The sequence below is a fragment of the Lampetra planeri genome, chromosome 33, assembly GCF_965212315.1.
Source record: "Lampetra planeri chromosome 33, kcLamPlan1.2.h2, whole genome shotgun sequence".
Lineage (NCBI taxonomy): Eukaryota > Metazoa > Chordata > Hyperoartia > Petromyzontiformes > Petromyzontidae > Lampetra > Lampetra planeri.
Window position 1 is genome coordinate 1,171,611 of NC_136139.1, and position 22,619 is coordinate 1,194,229.

At 42.7% G+C, this 22,619-nt stretch overlaps 1 protein-coding gene across 2 annotated transcripts in view; it reads left to right on the plus strand.

Moving 5' to 3' along the window:
• BTBD7 (BTB domain containing 7) overlaps positions 1 to 22,619 on the plus strand; it is a 59,237-nt gene that overhangs the window by 14,375 nt on the left and 22,243 nt on the right. For both annotated transcript variants that reach the window (XM_078609929.1, XM_078609930.1), the window contains exons 2-7: positions 1,343 to 1,533; positions 2,776 to 3,125; positions 4,328 to 4,483; positions 8,295 to 8,544; positions 9,393 to 9,571; positions 10,449 to 10,851. In XM_078609929.1, the coding sequence (XP_078466055.1) occupies positions 1,452 to 1,533; positions 2,776 to 3,125; positions 4,328 to 4,483; positions 8,295 to 8,544; positions 9,393 to 9,571; positions 10,449 to 10,851 (1,420 nt within the window). In that variant the 5' untranslated portion in view covers positions 1,343 to 1,451. The remainder of the gene's footprint in view (positions 1 to 1,342; positions 1,534 to 2,775; positions 3,126 to 4,327; positions 4,484 to 8,294; positions 8,545 to 9,392; positions 9,572 to 10,448; positions 10,852 to 22,619) is intronic.

Sequence of the window (22,619 nt, forward strand, 5' to 3'; positions counted from 1 at the left end):
CCTGCCTAGTTTGATTCCTGGCTAACATGAGTGGTGAGTGGTATTTGAATTGGTCCTGACCTACCCCTTGACCGACACACACTGAACAACTTGGTCAAGTATGGGTAAACAACTCTTATGACCGACAAGTGTGGGGAGGACCTTACACATCGGTGAATTGAAAAAAGGGCAATAAATTAGAATTGCTTTGTTTTTATAAAGAGAAGGAAATGGTAGACGTAAAGGTGGGGAGGTTCTGAGTATCCATGGAGATTACATCAGAGGACAATTAAAGGAAGTAGCCAGTGTGGGTGTTTTGTTTGGGTGGTGTTTATGCATTCATGGGTATCTTGGCCAATAAAATGCCTAATGCATAACCAGCTGGAATAGAGCCATACATTCTCATTCCTGCGCCCACACTATAGTGGGAAATTGAGTTTAAAGTGACTGTCTCCGTTGCTTTACACCGCACATAAACGTGTTCAGGGATAGATCTTGAACTGCTCATAGGCTACCTTCCTAGTTGAGATGTGTTCTTCTTTAGCCACACTAGCATTTGAAACAACAATTTCCAAGTACTATTTTTTTAAATGTTTAAAGAAAATATAGTGAATGCATTTCGAGTGTAGTTCAGGTCCGTTATTCATGGAAATTCGGCCGAAATGTGCAATTCCTGGCCCACCAATCTTGCTTGTCAGGCAATATGGAAAAGCCTGCATGGCTGATAAAATATAATTGGTATAAGTGCTAAACCAAATTTAATCTGCTGGAGATTAGTTGTCAGCTTAAAAATATCCTTTGCTCATATCATATATTTTCATTTTTACAAAGGTATTTTTGTATCTTAAAGTTGTTAATGGGTACTTGCAATAAACTTTGTTGGTACAGTTACTGCAAATGGAATGTTATTTATATGCACACAGTGGGGGTGAGGTGGTGGCGCACTAATTTACGGTAACACGTTGCACTACAAACTTGAGCACATGATTTTGATTCCTGGTCAAGGCTCACATCAGTTGTGTGATCTCTGACGTGGTCCTAGATCCCCCTGTACTCCCTTGAACCTGAACTCATGGATGTGATGACATGGTCAAAAACCCCAATGACCATCATGGCTTGAGGTGTATTGACAAAGAGCTGATGATTATTATACGTACATTTTTACATCCTTAGCTATTTCCATATATACTCACAGTACCTTATTGTAAATGTGTTTATATTATAATTTATACTGTTCAGAACACTTTGTTCAGCCAGTTTACTCAACCAGATTTCTAACTAATTGGGATTGTTTTGGTTGAGGTCATAGGATATGCAACTAAATGTGACTCATTGGACGTTTGTTGTTTGTGATTTTCTGCAGGCACATCATTAAATCACAGCCGTGGTCCGATACCGTTTGCCTGCGAGCGAACGAGTGGCAGTTTGGCACCTGAACACGCGAGCATGCTTTGCTGCTTGCTCTAGCGAGCATGGGGGCCAGTCCATCCCACGTACACCACTCCTTCCCGCAGCGCGGCCGCATCAACGCTCTGCACCATCCGTCCAATGCAGGTGCCGTTCTCAGCTCGCAAGAACACCGCAGTGTTGTTGCCAGTGTGTAATATATTCACCAGGCAGATTATTGGTTCATATATTCAAATAGATTATTTCACTCACTGTACACTTGTATGAATAATTGATTAGTTTGTGATGTATGCGTGTTATATGCAAATTATTTGCTGATGTTAGATTAACATTGGGGATTTAATGAGATTGGACATGCATTGCTGAAGACATAAGAATGCAACACGACATGGTAAAAATAGGTTAAAATCTATTTCAAAATTCTATCACGACCCTGAATCGTAATAACGCACATAGGGAGAGATCCTTTAAACAACTTGTTGTGCAGGCCGGGTGGGTCAGGGGTCAGCACTGAACCAGGACTGCTGAGATGTTGGGCTCGAACCCATGATCAAACTGGGTTCTCATGCATAGAGATTTAATTGTCACAGCCCAGTTACCATGGATGGTTAAAAAAGCATAACATTATATCGGGGTTTTCACCTAATTTGGCTAAATTTAGAGTCTGAGAGTTGACTATCGACGGGCCTGCTAGCAGGGCATATAGTAAGTGTGCCCCCTAGGTTCCTTAAAGCAATCTTATAAACAAAGTTGTGTTCTCATTCAAGGTATGTTCTATCACACAGGGTGATGCACTCCCCTGTAAGAGTTTTAATTTATACTTGGTCCGTGACATGATGACATAGCAAGGTTGATGTGGACCTTTTTCTGTTATGCCATTGTTTAGGTTTTCCATGCGCACTTGAGTTTCTTCCCACATGCAAAGTACTTAAAATGTAATGGGCCAAACTTCCTAATGCCTGACCCTCCTGAAAAAGTCTTGGTACTTCGTAAGGTGTTATGGTAAAAATAATTGCTTAAATTATAGCCTTTTCACAACTTCATTTATGTGGGCAATTAAACCACCATATGTTCCAACATTTGTTTATTTTGCTTCAATGTGGATTTAATTTTCATAGTTTGCATTTCATGTCCCAATTGGGATGGCCATTGCTCTTAAGTTATGGATTAAATGTATATATTGTCCTCCCTGTTCATTGCTTAAAATTTATTCTGAAAATTATAATTTATGTACCTTTAACGCAACTTTTGCTGGTGCTACTTTGTGAATATGTTGTAGCCTAGATCTATTATGCCGAAGTTACAAATTACATTCCATGCTGTGGTATTTGATTCTGAAGTCAGAGGCATGAAATCAAGTTTACAACGGTGTTCCTGTATTTTGTGCAGGTATTTCTGTGCTGGCACAACACCAAGGCTTCAGCCTGGACAGCAAACGTGCCGGAGTTGGGCTCGGCGGGGGGAGTGGTGGAGGCGGCGGCGGCGGTGGCAGCGGAGTACCGGGAAGTGTCGGGCACGTGATGGGCGGCGGCAGCAGCGGAGGTTTCGGGGCCGCCGCGTCGGCCGCGCTGTCGCGCCCAGGCTCCCACGAGCGCCAGCGCAGCGAGCGCAAGCGCAAGGCTGCAGCGCCCAGCTTGGCCACGCTGAAGCAGAAGCTGAGCCGGCGGCGTCGCGCGGGGCGCTCGGCCCACCATGCCAAGCAGATGCGAGAATTGCTGTCCGGCTGGGCTCTGCCAGAGGTCAGTGTTTGTCATCCTTTATTGCATGTTTATGTGCAGCTTTGACATTTTTTTATAATCTGTTGAGTGGCATCGTCATTATAGAGGTTTGATGCCCATGAGAGACGCTTTCCAGATCTTGTGGTCTTCGGTGTGTCTCGTGGATGGTCCCATTCACCTGCTCATATTGCCCTCCCAACTGATCTCTTTTCCTGCTCTTACCTTCCATTTCCCTTGATATTTACATACACACATTTTTAAGTAGTGTTTTTTTATATCCAGGTAATGGTATTGGAAGTTGTTTGGGTTTTTCAGTCTTGTCATTTGCGCCGTGACAATGTCAGTGCCTCTTGCCATTGTCCTATAAGCAATCTGAAACGGTGGAATCATTCTGACAGTTCTGGAAAGGGCACATTCATTTGCATAGGTCTGAGCCCAGTGAAAGGCATTAAGAGTTGATGCAAAGCCTGAAGGGCTGGCTTCAAAATGAGCCTCTCCAGCCAAGTCCATTGTCGTCTTTTAAAGGCTTAAGGTGGCCATTATATGAGCGTAACATTGTGCTTAAGTCATGATGAGAAGGCTGGACAACTCAAGCAGTAAAGTTCTATTACAGTTATCTTGCCCTCTTCCTTGCTGCCCTTCAACATCTCCCTCAGCCATAAAACTCAGAACCTTTGGTGAAGTGTCTGAATACCAGGAGAACATCCTGCTTGAGTATTGTGTGGGTAGAAACTGTGTCATGAAACCTATTTTACATAATTATTGACAGCCTCCATTGGTTCGTAATAAAATAATTACATTTCCATCAATAATGAAAACGCCAATGGGTGAAGGTTTTGCCAAGCCTTGTCGGTCATTGTGGTTTTTTAACATAATTCAACACGCTGATCAGTGTGGATGGTCTGTAATTGAACTCAGGTCACCAGGTTGATAGCGCAGCGTGAATATCACTGTATCACTGCTCCACTTGGCATGGTGATTAGGTTTTAATCATTGTTAATCACAATGCTTCAACCTCATCGTAATAAAATGATCTCTTCATCCACTGGCATAAACTTGGCAAAACCACCTTGCAACTGCTTATTCCGAATACACGTCGTCAATACACTCGCTTGATCCTGCCCTTTCCATGATTAATGTTGTTTCGTTAGTCTCATTGTACGATACTGCTGTCGCCGCTGCTGTTGATAGCGTTCTCATGGTGTTGTGTCGCGTGGGTTCAGGTGAGTGCGTTGGTGGAGGAGTACGAGGCAGCGGCTGCACTGAAGGAGGTTGCGCAGCAGGCGAGTCTGGCACGACCCACTGCCCATGGCCTCCGCCACCATCTGTCTTGCCTCTACGAGTACAAGTACTGCACCGACATGGACCTCATCTTTCAGGTAATTCCGCAAAAGCACCCGAGACCGGTGAGGTGACCACCTGGATTGTGGAATTAGGCTTTGGCAATGCAAGCCGGTGCTTTTTCGGGGAGGGGATCATTGGCTTAAAACCCGTTGTTGCCATTTTAAGCATTATTACTCGTGCAGCATTCGTTTACTGTACTATCCAGAAATAACCCGCACTGGCGAGCCATGGTGTGCACAGGTACTCCGACAATCGCCCTGGTTACTCTACTGCGTTGTGCGTCTGTCGTTTTGGGTAAATGGAGCATATCAACCATTGTGTCTTATCTAAACACTACAATGAGTTTTATAAAAGGAAAAATTAAGGAACTTGATATTTACCCATTGAGTAAATGATATAATACATCCTGTCGAGATTACATGTTTAACTGCCGCTTTAAACTCTAACCTGACTACAGTTTACACACTGGTAGGTTAGCCATGATATTGTGATACTGTGATATACCGCACAATATGAAATGTGATATATATTTTTTTTACAAAATTCAGATTCCGATTTTGTGAAGTAAAATGCTTTTTTAATTGACATGCAATTAACACTCTTGGCTGGTCATATAAAACATGTTCCAATATGTGACCTTTGTTGCCAGTATCAAAGTATGGGTTTTACCTCTTCTGTTTGCTTTTTGGCATTCTCTTGTCTGACACTGGTGGTGAGACTAGACCCTCAAGAAGGCTGTCTCTGGTGTAGACCAATCACTTTCAAAGACAATGCATGTTTTTTTTTTGCATGTTTGCTACACGTACGTGTGGTTACTGCAGACATGATTTCTTGCAAAAGATTTCTATTTGGTGTTTAATCATCTTAACACCTGTTTTATTGCCAGAAAGGGTAAAACCTATTCTTATTTTTACATCAAAGATGTTCCGTGGGGTGAGGCCATTCCAAGGAACTGGAACATTCTGCGATGTCATAATTTGTGCTTTTTGAGGAACAGAGCATCCCTAGCTGTGAGAGTTTGGAATTATTAGTTTTTTTCTCATTACGTGATAACGATAGCACGCTTCAAAGAAATTCCCACACCTCCGCAGCAGCCCTACAATTGCCTGCTCGTGCCACTGCTGGCAGAAAGGCCCCCTCTAGAGAGCCCCCTCGAGTGGAGACCATTCAGCAGCATGAGACCCTTTACATTTAGCTGCACCGCCGTAATAACACCACCCTCTTGGACAGACACCCAAGATTTGCGGGTGTCACAAGGGAGTGACAGAGGCAGTCCTGTGAGTGCGCCGGCAGGGGAGGTAGCTCTAGTGAGCCCATTTGGAGGGTATTTGGCCTACTCTTCCGTATGAGCCACACACCACACGGGGCCTACTGATCGACTGAGTATCGTGCTGTACTTTTCTCCAATTATCTACACGGGAGTATAAACCATCACGTGAACTAGTCATCCTCGTGGCAGTGGCTTTTGGTGAACCATCGAAAAAACACGGTCACTGCATCACGTGTTTAGGATGCATTTGTCCAGCTGTCTGGAATGCTCTTCCTTCCGATATTAGGAAGACACTGGAGCCTATGCACTTTTAAATCTAGATTGGGCACTCATTTATTTAGAACTGCTTTTTGTGTTTAGTTTGTTGTCCTTTCCCCATATCTCTGATAAGCATGGTTGGCTATGTACGGTGCGAAAGAAGTTCAGCATACATATAATTGAGAATAAAACTTGTAAAACACAGTTTTTAAATTGCTTGCTGAAATACTGAGAGTATCCACGCAATGCCCTGAAATTTTCTCCTGAAACTAAGTTTCAAGCTATAAAATGGTTTGTTTCTGTAGCTTAACTGGTTATACAGGTTATGTAGTGTGCACATGTAACACAGAAGCATATCCAGATTAGGTGACACATTAATCCAACAAAGTAGTGGCCATAAAAAGCGACAGCTTGTTGCCAAACCTTTAAACCTGATATCTATAATTTGCATCATACGTTGACAAGGGAGAAGCAGTGGCTAGTGCACTATGTTATAAACCTCGTTTGGACACTGCTATGAAGTTGGTTAGTACACTGCTATGAACCTTGTTTGTACAGTGCTATGGACCTGGTTGACGAGTTCGATTCCTTGCCACATCTATCATAATCTTAATTTTAGAACTTTCGTGACTGCAGGAATTATTATTTGTTTCTTTCGGTTAAGTCACGTCTAAAGATAAAACAATAAATTAAATTAAATAATAGAATACGACGTTTCGATTGCAACACAAGCAATCATCATCAGGTATAATGAAATAGCGACATAAAATCTAACCAGAAAACTATAGACAGACATATTAGCAGACAGATATCACCAAGATACATAGCGAGAGCAACACAGGTAACAGAGAGGGGTGATCGTCTCTGTGTGGTGGCCTTAAATAGACAGAGGGGGGAGGCAGAGAGAGGGAGGAGGGTTAGAGAAAAAGAGAGGAGGGTTAGCAATCTTTGAAATACGTAATCAACCAGGCTATGCGTTAATTGTGTGTTGACCGACCCTCTGTGTTGTATTACATTACATTTCGATATTTTACTAGGTTATTTAATTTTAGTGTGTCCTTCTCCTGATTTTCAGGCTTGCTTGCCGTGCCATCGCATTCGCAGCACCACGTCTGTTGACCACTCATTGATATGCAAATTTTTTCTCTAACCCTCCTCCCTCTCTCTGCCTCCCCCCCCTCTGTCTATTTAAGGCCACCACACAGAGACGATCACCCCTCTCTGTTACCTGTGTTGCTCTCGCTATGTATCTTGGTGATATCTGTCTGCTAATATGTCTGTCTATAGTTTTCTGGTTAGATTTTATGTCGCTGTTTCATTATACCTGATGATGATTGCTTGTGTTGCAATCGAAACGTCGTATTCTATTATTTAATTTAATTTATTGTTTTATCTTTAGACGTGACTTAACCGAAAGAAACAAATAATACATCTATCATAAGTGGTCGGCAGGCTGAAGTGTGGTCCAATGTTACAACTTGGGGAAGCCTTCATCTGCCAGTGGATTGTCAAAGTGCTACAAATGATAATTATTTGTCATACATTGACATTGCATCCTTATTACCATGTGTTGAATAACAATGGGCAACGTTTGGATGCGGCCTCGGGTTGGCACTAATGCTATAGTTATGATTTGGATTGTGTTTTGAATATGGTTCAGTCATTCGTTCATGCATCTTTGTATGCATGGTGTGTCATGTTGTTACTTAACATTTTCTTGTTGTAAAATAACTCGTACTGGCATGAACATGGGTCTCACGTTTGAGATATCATTTGGAATCTTACTCAAGAAGGAAACGAAATAATCATTTTTACATGTAATTATTGTTAAGTCCGTTATCTTTTCTTTCGTTATGTCTGTTTATAAAATCTCTCACGCCCTACTTAAGAATTTTAGTCGTGAAGTCTGCTATGACCTACCAATTTATTTAGGGTTCAGAACCGATATAATTACACTTCTTTGTTTGGGTGCAGCGAATGCAGTGGATACATTAACAATCAAGCGTGTTTTATTTGTGCACTTAGCAGTCTTCGTTCACACGGCATGTTGCCGAGATAAGCAACTGATTTTTGGAATGGCAGCATGTTAGAAATTGGTTTAGGTTCTATAGCAATTTAGCGGCCTCTGTTGTAAATTGATTAAATCCTTTAACGACACTGTTTATTGATCATGATGGGCGGGCAGCAGTTGACCATATGCTACACTGTTCCGGTACCTCTTCGTGGTAAACAGTGTAAGCCTCGCGTGATTTTTGCCATCACGATGCTTTTTTTTGGAGAACCTTTTGTAATGATTTTAATCCTCTTCTTTTTCCTAGGACACCTGCTTCCCGGTGCACCGGGCCATACTGGTGGCACGCTGTCCGTACTTCCGCAATCGGTTGGCCCTGCCGGGCTCTGCGGCAGGAGGGCCGGCCGGCGCTGGCGGGGTCGGCACGCTGGGTTATGGCGCGGAACTCACGCTGACCCTGGGGGCCGCCGGCGTAGACCTGCACGCCTTCTCCGCGCTGCTGCGCTTCCTGTACACGGGCGAATTGGAGTCTGAGAGCGATGGCGGCGACCCTAATGGTGAGCACCTGGATTGTGGGCATTTCACGCTCGAAGTAGGGGATGCTGCCATTGCTGTAATTGGCCGCAGCATCATGGAAGTCCCTCCCGCCTCTGTGCACTGGGCCATTTTAAATAAATTAGTTTTGATTGTTGTCTTGCGCATTGCCTCAATACGCAAAGAAAAAAAATTAAACGCTAATATAACACTTCTAACGATACAAACTTCTAAACGCTGTATAAAATATAGTGGAGAAATTTCTAAATATCATTTTGTACACCATTTGTAACAAACTTAAGTATTGTTAATGAATTACAGTTGCCTATTATTGTTGAAAACATGTTGTGTAACATTGATCCAATTTCTAAACTTTTTGCTCTGGATGCAGATCTTTAAATCTCTTAAAACAAAGCGGAAGCATGCTCAGTTCCCCTGGTCTTCCTTCCAAAGGACTTATTATATCTTAAAGGGCTCTCATGTTAAGAAATTGTAAGTCCTATTTAATTAAATATTTGGAGGTTTGGTTCGCTGAAGGCTCCCTTATAAAATGTCACGATTTTTGAATAAATAAACATGCAGTTATTGGTCAATGCAAAATATCAAGATCTTACAAAAACAAAACAATGCCGTTCCCCAGAAGACATTATACCCTGCCATTTCTCAATATGTCATGAAAATAATATAACACATTTGTAAAACGTTTACAGCAAAGGCCACCTTTTTTGGATAACATTTCTGCTTCAAGTCGTGTTCAGGTGCTCGATAGAACTATTACACAGCGATAGAACCGTGAGAGGTGGCGATGGCTCGGCGTTGCCTTCATCCAGCAATGGATTTGTCACTGCTGACGATTCGTTTGCTTCGGCAGCCGGCGGCAGTGGCTACGCGGGCAAGCAGGGATTGCTGGCGCACGATGGCAGCACATTGGCCCGCCTTGGCGAGGAGTTTGGCACGCCCAACGCGCTGGCTGTCGATCTGCTGGCGCTCCTCGACAGCGGCTGCTACTATGATGCCGTGCTGTGCTTCTCGTCCGACATGGATTACACGGTAGCGCAAGCTGATTCGTTCACGTTGAAGGGAGTATTCCTGTGCTCTGTTTTTTCCCCAAGTAGTTTTTGTTTCTTAGAATCTTTCTACTGGTTGCCCCAGGGTCTATAACTGGGATGTGATAAAGAGGGAAAACCCCCTTGGGTTGTGCGTACTCTTGTAATGAAGAGAATATCTCATTGGGAAACAGGAGATGCAACTGTCTCTTTTACATTTTTCCTGTTTCCAAATTACCATGAATTTGTCTGCTCCTATTGTATCTCTAAAGCTTAGCAGGGCCTGGTTAATGTTTGGATGGGTGACTACCATAGCTCGCCAGCTATTGTAGGCATGATGCTATGCAGGTGGCCAGAAGGCTTCAGTTTTGGTTATCACCCCTTACTCTGTGTGTGGGGTTTTTGTTCCGTTTTCCTCCCACACACCAAACCCTCAACGGTATTCACTAAATACAGGGCCTTGAGACTTAATCATTATTTCGTGGGTAAATAACTAACATTGTTTACTACGAAAGTGCAATAACACATAGCACAGCAATTGTCTAAATATATATTTCATTTCCATTGCCTTTGAATTGGTTAAAATACATTTAAGAACGCGTGATTTCTCAGCGTTACGTAACCTTGTGGTTGTTCTGTCTGCACAATAACTCTTATCTCTTCTTTCTCGTGCACGCTCGCTCTTGCATGTACTGTATTTATGTTGAATTTCTTTCGCACTGTAGGTCGCCAACCGTGATAATGGGAGGTGCGGGGGAAGGACAACAAACTAAACACAGGACAACAATTAATAATAATATTTATAAAGCGCTTTTCTTCGAGGACCTCAATACTAATCGTGTCCCTGCATGCACGCACGCCACGGCCGTGTGTCTGCGCAGTACACGGAGGTGTGCGGAGGCTACACGGAGCCCATGCCCGGCGACCTTCGCTGCCACAAAGCCATCCTGTCGGCCCGCTCGCCCTTCTTCCGCCGCCTGTTCCAGCGGCGAGCGCGCTCCGGCGAGGAGTTGACAGAGCGCGCTCTGCAGGCCCCCACGCGCATCCTGCTGGACGAGGCGGTGCTGCCACGCCGCTACGGCCCCGCGGTGCTGCACTGCATGTACACCGACTGCCTGGACCTGGCGCTGGTGGCGCCGCCCTCCTCGCCTGCCTGCGGCAGCCCGGTGTCTGTCGGCGCGCTTGGCGAGTTGCACGCCTCGGCCTGCCTGCCGTCTCGCGTCGAGGAGGCCATGGAGCTGTACGGCATCGCGCTCTTCCTCGAGTTTGAGGTCATGGCTCAAGGTGAGCAGCGCACGCGCGCGTCGAGATTCCGCTGCGGCGAGCATGCCCTTGTTGTGCTTTGTTCAGTTAAACTTTGCTAAACTATAAACTAAACTATTTTTATTTCACCAGGGAAGATCCACTGAGCTCTAGTTTTTTTTCACAAGCGACCTGGCCCCAAATGATAGCTGAACAAAAAGTGGCTTATCAGGTGGACATTTATAGCAGCCAAATACTCTAAATGCATCTTGATTATAAATGTGATGGGAAACGCCAGAGGACCCAGAGAAAATTCCATGCGACCACGGGGGGGGGGGGGGCATGCAAACTCCAAATATCCGGGCGTCAGGGTCGGGATACCAGACGAGATAGTTAAAATATCGCCACCGTGGCGCCGTGTTGGACAATTTCCAGCACGTTGAATGCAATGGATATCCTGGCTCATGGTCCAGAATTTGCCTGTTAACACAAATGCCTCAGAACTACATTGATCCCATACTGATGTCTCCTTGCAGTGCTCTTTCCACTTCTTTATCCATCGTTCAACCGAGACAACTTCCATCCTGTCCCATTTTTGATGTTGACACCCATAATAGCCAATTGTTGGAAGAGTAAAGTTCCTTATTAGGAAGTTAGAAGAGAATGAGTGTTATGGATTCGCATTAAGTTCAGATTTTACTGAGTAACCCAGATATAGATTTAAATCTGACCACATCTCAATTCCAGTTGAATAAAACCTGACAATAGTCCCATTATAATAACCTTGATACCTTTTCACAGCAAACTATTATTAAATGCAAAATGTTTTTGTTGCTGCCTATTACCAAATAACCCAGAATGTGCCCAATCCCATGTGAACTTGCAAGCTAAGCAGGATGGATCATGGTCAGTGCTTGTATTGGTGACCACCGGGCACAAAAACAGGTGTAGTAGGTGCTGCGTGCAGTCGAGGGCAGTACAGCAAATGGCATTGTTCTATACGCCACCCACCTCCACCGAACCGCGCTAACCAGCGTGGCGAAGTATGGTCAAATAAACCCTCATGGCCTGCACGGTATGGGGAGGCCCTCATCCAAACAGTGGATCGAAAAATGTTCCCTACATGTTTGTGGCCCACATGTAATATGATTATGTAATGACACAGACTCATTGATCATCCCATGGCGTTTCCATTCTGCCAAGTCATGCGCTGTTAGATAGTCAACAGTTAAATGTCTCGCATGGATGGGCACTGTCAACACTCGCATTAATGGGTTGCATTCATTTTCTCCGGCTAGCCACCTTCCAAGTGCTATCCTATGAATGGGCTCTAACATTGCTGGCTGTCACTGTAAAGCCTGCAACAACCGGGCATGTTACCCTTGTTGGATTTTGAAAGGAGGGCTTTTAACATCGGAGAGCCTCGGTGTATAGACCAGTGGAACTTTTAGCCGACTTCTAAGCAATACATTTAGCATTGTTTAGTTATAAATGTTACCTAAATAGCAAGAAAATATGAATAACAACACCATAATAATTTTATCAAATTATAATGGAAACTCTTACTCGACTTACATTGCTGAGACCTCTTTCTAAGTCTATTTGTTTGTCTCAGAAATCAATATTTAATTGTATGTCCGGTCTGTGTCTTAAAATGTGTTATGGTTCAACAAAAAATGCGAGCATTATGAAGAGATATTGTACATTTGCATGTAATACTGTAAAAATACTGTATCGTTGTACACCACACGGGATACTGGGACTAATTACATCTCATGGAGGATTGCTCCGCCGAATAAAATGGTTCCGCGGTTCGGTTTGTAAGTACGACCGAAATTATCGCAAGCCGGATGGTTAAAAATAATAACATCTTATGAGTGCGGATATTTGTAATTCAGATGTTCGTACCTCGCGGACTGCCTGTACTTAAAAAAAAAACTACGTGTAAAATCTCAAGTGGTCTGTTGGTCTGAACTTCGCTGACTTGAACGCACCTGAGTGCAGCACTGAAATTAATGACAATGATCTCCACCGAGCAGACCTTGGAATTTCTTCACTTTCTACTCAAGAAAATTATAAGTTATTGGATTAAAAAAATCTAAAGTTAAACACATTTGAAAATGCCTGCTAATTGTATTGGTATTTATTCAAATGATCAATATTTAACACAAGTAAGAGGGCACACTCACCTAATGTCTGTTGCCATTCAAGGGATAATTGACACCGCGGTCTCCCAAAGGCCCTGTTCTCACGAGTCTTGCTTTCCCTGACTTCTCGTGCGATGCTGGCACTTTACATATTGATGTGGTGTGATGCCAGGAAGCGTGGACTTGCCATAGTGGAAAACCAAAATAGATGAGAGATTAACTCCTTTTCCAGGGTGCTATGCTCCCGGCACGGGTAAATCCTCAGTCAGCCGATGTTGTTGGTCAGTCGTGCTAAATGTAGCACTTAAGACTTTGCAGTGAATTGCTTGCAGAGCAGAGCAGAGCAATTGCAGCTCGCTGGATAGAGATGAGCGTAGTGAGATTAAATTAAAGCAGGTGATTTTATCTGTTTTCACCGTTTTTTACCTGGCTATTGCTCTGCTTTTAGACTCCATGTGAAGTATGCATTGCAAGTCCAGTCAGTCTTTACTCGCAGGATGAGACCAATATTGTGCAACAATTAAAACAAAAATCTCACAAATGTTATCATGGAAACGTCGTCGACAGGCATTGTGTGGGCCATGGAACTGCCAAAGATGTGTTTACTTACTACCATGCTTGAATAGATACTTGTGTTACTTGATGTGTGTTATACTGTGCGTGGGAGGTGTTACAAATACATACATGTGCAATGCTCTCTAATATGGTATTTCACAGAGGTTGGTGCTGCACTTGTTAAAACGAAAATACCTGACCGAATGAAAATGCTTGGTCGCTGCGGTTTTAAAGCAGAGGGAGGGCTAGCGGTTGCAATATCTGCAGAGCCTGTGGTTCGTCAACAAACATTGATTGGTTTTTATACTACTTTTGTGTTCTTAGAACCATGGCTTTTTCCACTACTGGTGTGTAACAAGATCGTGGAAGGATAAGGTTGTTGTTTATTTTCATCTCCATTCCACAGGAGTTCCCTTTACTTGCCCAACTATCCTCTGTTTCCATGACACCTTTCACGTGTGCCACACCATGGCAACGCTTAGTTCACTGCCAAGGTCCATGTGTCCCTACGACTTTATAAGTAGTGCCTAAGTCGTCATAAGCTTACTCGGGGCCTTGGCCCAGGACCAGACTTATTGAAGGGTCATGATACCCTGGGCAACCGTGCTGACCCGAGAAACACTCGTGGTGTCATTGGGTCACCGCCTCAGTCACGCATGAGCCTGAACGCAACTGACCTCGCTCGGCCACAAGGCATGCGGCGATCCCCCACCCCCTTCCTCTGCGGTTCGCTTATTAGTCACAACTTACGGTTTGCCATTCCGTACGATAATATATTTTCCATGTCTCGTTTTTGCTGTTTCGCTCGTTTTGTTCGAGCTATGTTAGACAACATGTAACAATAGCATATAGTTGTCATACTTTGTAAACAATAATTTCTTACACGCATTAGTTTATGCATACATTATGGCCATAGGAATAGATTTCAGTTTATAAATCCTCACATGTCAACCATCACCAAAATGCAATGTAAAAAGAACACATTAAAGAGTTATTCTGAAAACGGATGTTTACTTGATGGAGACAAACCTAGTATATGCTACACTGAAATATTGTTATAAACCCAAGTTGATGATGGGATATTGTAACCCTCTTACCGCCGCTGCTGCTAGCTCACACAGTGGATGTCCTGCCGAGCCGAGGTGTGCTCACCCGTGGTTGGTGACTGGGCTGTAAGGAGTAGGGGCTAGAGCGAGAGAAGCACATGGGTGGAACATGAGAGCACAAGGACCGCTCTATGTGTGTGGGGGACATGACTCAGTTTGGATTGGCACCGTTTGGCCACCGTTTTGGCTCAAGAGCCGCTCTGGTTTGTGCAGAACAGGTCATGAAAACATGGGTCCCAGGGTGGTCAGGCTAGGTGGCTCGAATCAAAGTTTTGAAAACATTCCTCATGCACATAATTGTGACCGCAAGTTTTCATTGAAACACCGGCTGTTTTATGGATGCCGCCACTACAAAGAAGGAGGGATCTTGAATGTTGTTGAATGAGCGTAGCGTTTCCATCTTTGGGAAGATCTTTGTTGTGGATGCATGTGTGAGTTACACAAGGCTGGATTTGCTCTAATTCGTGTCCATGCTTGATGTTTTAACATTTCTTTCTGGTTTTGTGTGCACCTCTCAATTTATCTCTGTTTTGTGCATATAAAGTATTAGTGTGATAGTTTCTGCATATGGTTTTTTGCCTATGTAATATATTGTCTGTGTATTGCATTGTGTGTTTAAACGTGGAGACAATTGGACTTGGAACCTTTTTTTACATATCTATGTGCGCTATCTACACTTGAGATGACATTGTCATTGTTGTGAAAACATGTTATGGTAACGTTTGTTGACCACTTTTTAAATGCCTTGTCAGTAATCATTGTGAATTATTAACTTAAACGGTTCTTCCATATTTTGCTGGTAAAATTTTAAATTGTCAAATATGAACGTTAAGTGAAAGCTTTGTCTTTTGCAATATGTGACTTGTATATATATAGCAAATGTAGGTTTTTATTTATATAATGTAGTTCCTCAAGCAGGGTAATTCCACATGCAGTAAACTAAGAACAAAAAGGAATGTGTGGTTCAAGAAAATATCCAGAGATTGCTTGCAACATTAACTTGCAGGTACAAACCTCAGGGTTTCGTGCAGAGGGCTCTGGCTATGGGTGGAGGAAACATTTGAAACTTTCTCGAGCTGACAGCTATTTCCTGATTGTATGCACAGTATGTAAAGAATGATCACTGCTTTTGTTCACGTGTAACCTTAGAGTGCTATCTCAGATTATGACCAGACTAGGCTTGAACTGCGACAATGCAACCGACGGCAGCTTTTTTCAATCGTGCAAAATGCTGAATATCAAGGCTAGTTCGCGTGGGAATGTGCGTGATACCCATACATTCGCCATTGACTTCGGCAGTGAACATGTGGCATGCTCTTTTGAAATGCTTGTATTTTTAAGAATGACATCTAAATTATTCAGAAAATTTTCCCTATGATTCCAAGCCCCTTGTTCAGGGTGTGCCTGCAGTGGGATGTTTGGCCCGTTCCCTAAATGAGTGTTTCCCATCTAAGAGAAGAAAATCCACAATACTGCAGCAGTGTTAAGCTCCGCACAGATACATTCAGGAATCCATCCATCTACTGCTATCTTTTGATCACCTGCTTTACCCATACAGTGGCCGTCAATACGTTTGTCAATTCACGCACACGTGTTTGGCCCTGCCTATACCAGCAATCTATAAAACAAACCCCACCGACTGCTCTGTGGGGCCATGATACACTTGGACAACAGCACCGTCATGTCACTTCCGCCAGCACTGACATCAGTTTGTTAATTTCTGATATTGCTGTAATGCCCGCACCAGGAGAGTTTTTCAGTGTTCAATGCGCTTTTCTAAAAGAACGAGTCTAGGAAATGGACGTGGAGTAGTCCGATAGGTTATGTTATAAATGACATTGACTTGATGATAGCAGATAAACCCCATATTCTCAGACACGTCTCTTTCCTCAACAAATACTACACCGGAAGCAATCACAAATTGGTGGTGCAAGTTACTCCTCCGCAAAGCCCGAGGCAGTGTAAAGCTAATTATATCCAAAAACAAGATACTTTTCATAAATATCTAGGTCAGGATGTAGCAGATTTTAGACTGCAACAGATAACTATGCCTGGAGGAGCAAAGCGATGAAATGAATGTTACCAAGTTAAATAATGCAATAATAATGGATAGTGCATTGAAAATGGGGGGGAAAGATTTAAAAAGCAAACAGAGAATGCTTTGCTGATACTGCAGAAGGCATGTTGAGGAGTGGCGTAAACTCCGGAAGAGAGATGGTAAACAAGTATTAAAGTATTTTTAGTTTACCAGGTTAGGCCCACTGAGCTATATACAGTAGCTCTTTTTCAGAAGCGATCTGGCAACAAATGATAGCTCAACGAAGTGGCTTATCATGTGGAAATTTATAGCGGCCATACACTCTAAACACTTGTTGATTCTAAATGTAGAGGGAACAACCAGAGGAGACAAATCCACGTGACCACAGGGAGAACGTGCAAACTCTGAACATCTCGGCATCAGGGTCGGGATTGATCCCACAACCTTCTGCATACTAGGTGATGGAGTTACCATCTCGCCACAGCTGCCCCTCCGTAATCCTCTTGAGAAACGAGTGCTGGTACGAGTCTCACGTCAGCGACGGGTTGACCGTTTCATGCCACAGTACCAGCGGCACAGAAAGCACGATTGCCAGACTTGGTATTTGGGGAACGTTTCGTCCCTGTCAGTTTGCCGACTACCTCTGACGATGCTGACTGCAAGGGAATACCTCCACGAGCAGTGCATTTAACAACAATGGGTTGCTGCAAGTGGCCCGAACAATTTAGTATTATGTTTAGAATTGTTTAAGATTCGTGGTTAACGCCAAAGGCTTTCAACGGCAAACTAAATTAACGTGTTAAAGACCCTACACGTTGTGGGAAACACGTCCCCAGCTTCTCTGCGCAGCTGCCTTTGTTATACGTGTGTGGTCGTAAGGATCGAAATTGGGATGCAATATTTTAGTTTCAAGGCAAATCTGGTTTTATGTTTAACACCGGAGTCAAGTGAAATATTCTCGCTGCTCATTTGAGCAATGAAGCAGCACTCATCTTTGTTGAGAGCACTGAGCTATTGGTAAATTTACAACCAATTTTTGCTTCGCATTTGAGTGATACATTGCCCTGCAGTGGTTATAGGTTGAGTCTTCACCTGATTGTGAATTATGTGCACCGCTCACAGTAGTACCAAGCGAGATGTATTGTGGTTACCGGTCATATTTTGGTCATGAATTTGAGCAATTTTTAGCGATGGCACTTGGGACACAATGACATAGTCACGTAAATGCTGCCAGATGCTCTTTAATGTGTACAGTCGATGGGATGGCTCGATTGTATTCGGCTCCATTATGTTTAGAGGCTGCACAATTTTACTTTGAAACTCTGTTATCTGCGTCACTGGCAAAAGACTGCAGCTTTGGTGCCAGCCTCTTAGAGATTCTCCAGGTTATTATATTTGTATTGGTAATCCTGCAAAGAGGACATGTATGGCGTGTGCACGAGGCTGAATGTGACCGTAAATGCACGAAGGTAGCGAGTGTAATTGACATATGCGTCACGGGTTAATTTAAACGCGCCACGATCTTTGTCTAGCGCAAGCCATCTGCAGGCAGGTTTACAAACAGATATTTGGCTGCTTTGTGCTTCTGTTTCACTGTGAGAACTGTGCACTTGAATGACGTGCAAAAATAGACTCAAGATAGCTGCAAGCCTTGGTTAGAAGAATCTTATTAAATACAGTTGTAAAAGTAATCTTCATAATTCAATTTGATTACCACTGTGTGTGTCAACAGCGAGGCCTCGTCTGCCATAAGCAGTTGTGAGGTGTGGCCTTATTTTATGCTGTATCTTATCCGAAATGCAAACATATGTCTGGATGCTAACAAGGATCTCTCCTGACATCCTGTTTGCCTGTTTCTGCCTTTGGTAGAATCTTATTTGTGCACTTTGTTTTATTTTGTCGTGAAACATATGTTGGTGACAGCTGGAGACGATGTGCTTTAATTAAAAGTAAACTCAATTTACGAATATGCCCCAGTGGCTTCAATGTAAACTTGTAGTTGTCATAGTTATTGCAGAAATTGTTTTGAGATTTTGTCCCATTACATTTTATAACGCACTAAATGTGTGAGCTGCAATGGTGCAATGGGCCCCAATATCCTGGTGTACATACTGGCATTCATAAAAACCTAATGAAACGTATCCAAGCATTGCCATTGGATGCTCATTTCAAGGCGGATGCATCAGGCTAGGCTGGATGTGCTCATGAGGCCACCGTTCTTGACTGCAAAGTCCCACTGTGCATTGCGCACAATAATGGTTTATTAATTTAAAACAGCACTCTGAAATGCTATTTCCATGGCATTCTATATTCACAACAATTACTCCTTCCTGGAAATTGTACCTTCTTGGTTTCACCTCGGTAACCATGGCTGCACGTCAGACTAGATACAATACATTGGGATTTGCGCTTTATTTCTCTCGTGACAGAAGGCTCAATCGGTACATCAGTCTTTACGTGAATGTAAAAACGTGGTTCTGCACATGGGGAGGAACAACACAGGCATGTCGGGTTGCAGTAAAAGTGTCCTGTTATGGTAAGGAAGTACAATATCCGTTTTTTAATAACCCGCTTTATTCTAAACCTATTATTGTTATGAACTGGATGGGCAAGGAAGGACGCTTAACACTTGATAACCCGCGCAATGCACACACGTGGTGGATCGTTTGAACAGCTGTACCATAGCGCCTTGGAACAAATGTGGGTTATAAAATTTACTTTTAAAGGAATTGGATCATTTTAGCATTGATTAAAAGGTGATAGAATGGGAGTGACTTTTGTATATAATCTGTCGTTCTAGTAGACAAGGCAATGCCCCACCTGACTGATGTAGTAGTTCCAGTATAGTTGTTTGTTACCAGCTTGTTTAGAACATACAAACACATCTTGATCTTTTAAGAAGCTTTGTTCGTTTTCTTTATCCAGCAATTTTCTAATCTTTTCTTGTTTGGGTAAAAGTATAATGAGAATCATACTTATGATTGACACTCCACTATTCCCTTTGCCCCTTTTCTTTCAAAGAAGTACATTGCACGATCTTCGTGAAGAATGTGCCTGCTACTTGGCACTGAGTTGCCCAATTCAGTTTCAACAGTAATGGTGTCTTTGTTTGAATGTGGCAAGGTAGCCTGATGGTCTAAGCAGTTGTGTGTTGTGCAACTGACCCAGTTATACGTTTTACAATTTCCTGTAATGACTTGCTAAATGGAGTAAACAATGTATATCTTGCAAATGAGATTTTATCTCATTGGTGTCACCTTTATTAAGTAAAAACCTTGTTGGAACGACTTAACTAGTGAAGACTGAATTTCACGTGAAGCTTGCTGCATCCATAGCTGTAATCAACGTAGTAAAAAACAACCCAAGCTAGACTGGGCCCTCGAACCGGTATGGTGACACCGCCTGCCATCCCACCTCTTCCTGTTTCTCAGCTTCTCTCGCCACACCAAAGGGGAAGGGCACGCGCCAGATCGAGTAAACTTAGGACTCTCAGACGGCCTCAGGAATGCTGTTTGCATTCTTTCTGGGGCAGATTACACCCTGCTTGTGGCCCATTAGCCGCAGTTTGTGCGAGAGATTACTTTTCTGTGCCTGTACCTTTTGCCCTATGCCATTTCCACGTCCCAGCAGGGTGGCTTGTTTGCTGACAGATTTACTGCGGAACGAACACTTTGCTCCAGGTTTGGGGTGAGGGGGTGGTGGGAAATGGGTGATTGGGGCTGAGTCCACAAGGGGCGAGTGTGCTGCTGCTGCTATTGTAGTAGTAGCAGCAGCAGCGTGTTTGCCGTGTTTCCATACATACCATTTCAGTGTTCACAAGCAAGAGGAGTGCATTTTCAACAGTTGTTTTGCTGATTGACTCAATTAATTTATGCACAGAAAAATGTACAGAAGCATTTCTTGAACAATCTCAGTAGCTATATGGGATAAATACATTAAAAAACAATAATTGCTTCTGAGCAGTTCGGGATTGGGTTCCATTTGTACCGTACTTAATGTGATTGGTTCCATTTAAACACAGCGATCTTACAACAACCGTTCATATCCAAAGCAAATTCAAGTTAAATTACCTCTCAAATGTAAATGGCAGATGAAATTGATGATGATTACCAGTTGCACTGCAGAGTACCTCTTTGGGGGGTATACATGGCCCTTTAAAAAGATAAACACCAATTTGGCACCAGTTTATTTTTTCCTTAAATTATTTGGTGACTGGGATAAGGCCCTTGTTAGTGCTCAAACATGAACTCTTAGTTATTATTTTTAGCTCATGTCCCTTCGGGCGGTGAACCAGGATTTTGTGCGTGCTGGCTTCATACTTTGACATTGCCATTATTTCCCAAATGCCACTTAGCTTCTGCAATTTTAAAATACGTAAAAAAAACATATTGTGTGTGAATTTTTTCTTCGTTTTTTTTGCCCAACAATTCTTTATCCATGGATTAAAATTGCAGGTGCCATTCAGCTGTAGATTTGCCACTTGCACCGGAGCTCATTGCAGAGTGATGTTTGGGTTTTTCTTCGTGTCATTGAAACCACACGAGTTCCTAAAACCATTTCCCCAACTGATTTTCATTTGGGTTTATGAAAGGCTTTTTCCCTCTTCGTTGCTTTTGCTTATCTATTTTTACTGAATACGTTGGTTAACTATTTCCTCCACAAATGAGATTAGAATATTGGCAATTTTTTTAGACTTTTATTTTAGTAGGAAATATGCGCTAATATAGAACGTTCCTCTTCAGCCATGCTGATATGTTTCCATCTCATCGTAGCATTCAGTTTGCCAATAGCACAACAAATGCTCTCTCTCGCCTTCATCACGTGGTCCCCTCGTCCACCTTCAATAATTGCCCAAGATAGACATAACATGTTGTTTTACAGTAAGTTTTTTTCCGTTAAGTGGTCATGAATGTATCTGATATTGTTTCACCTATTCATCTTTAGCCCAACCTAGCGGCCTTCTTTATTAAGCCATTCAATAATTCCCTGCAGTTGGTTGTTATGAAGACTGCCATCGGCAAATCTAAGATGGTTAACGTTGTCACCATTTGTTTATGTGCTTTTATTATGTCACTATTAATAGTCTTCATGAAAGTAAATCTCCTTGCCCGGCTCTTTTGATTTGTATTTTGTTACTTGCTAAATGCAATCTCAGTGTAGCTGCACCTTCTGTATCAAAATAGTTTAGATTATTTCTATTTCTGTATTTATGCCTTGGTTTTTGACAGCCTGATTGATAATAATTCGAATCTCCCCTAGATTCTGATCGTGTGTGTTCAATGGTAGAGCCTCTTTGTCAATCCAAGTTGACAAAGGTGACAAACTAAACTCACGTTGCAAGAAGTGAGGTTTTGCGACGGTGAAATTTGCGTTACCGCAATTCGCACCCTGCATGTGAGACTGCACCTGCCACTAGGGGGCGCATCGATTCCTGTGTGAGTTGAATAATTATTCTTTATTATGTTTACACATTCATTATAATTAATGTGTAAACATGTCATCCAAGCGATTTAATAAATACATGAGCAGAGCTCTGTTTTTTGTCTCCACATATACACAAAACATGTGTTCGTCCTTTGACTTACTGGCTTTCCGTAACAATGTTATACAGCACTATAGATAATACTAGTGCTTGAAAGCACTTAGGCCCGATAAACAAAAACATTGGTGTAAGCTTTAACCTGTAATGCACCACAATAACACACAATGCGTTTATCACAAAAACAGGAAATGCGACTGAATAATTGAAGTGAAGAGACTTGGAGTATGCATTTGATCCAAGCTTATTAGCTGTGTAATAGTATTGATCAATAGCGATCATTGCTTTGTTTTCTCAGTCATACATTGTCATGTCCAATCAGCAAGATGGAGCATTTTAGAATGGTTTCAGATTGTCCATTGTTTCAGTTCAGGATTTTCCCGTCGAACATTATTTATTTTCTGTGTCATTGCTGGACATTGTGT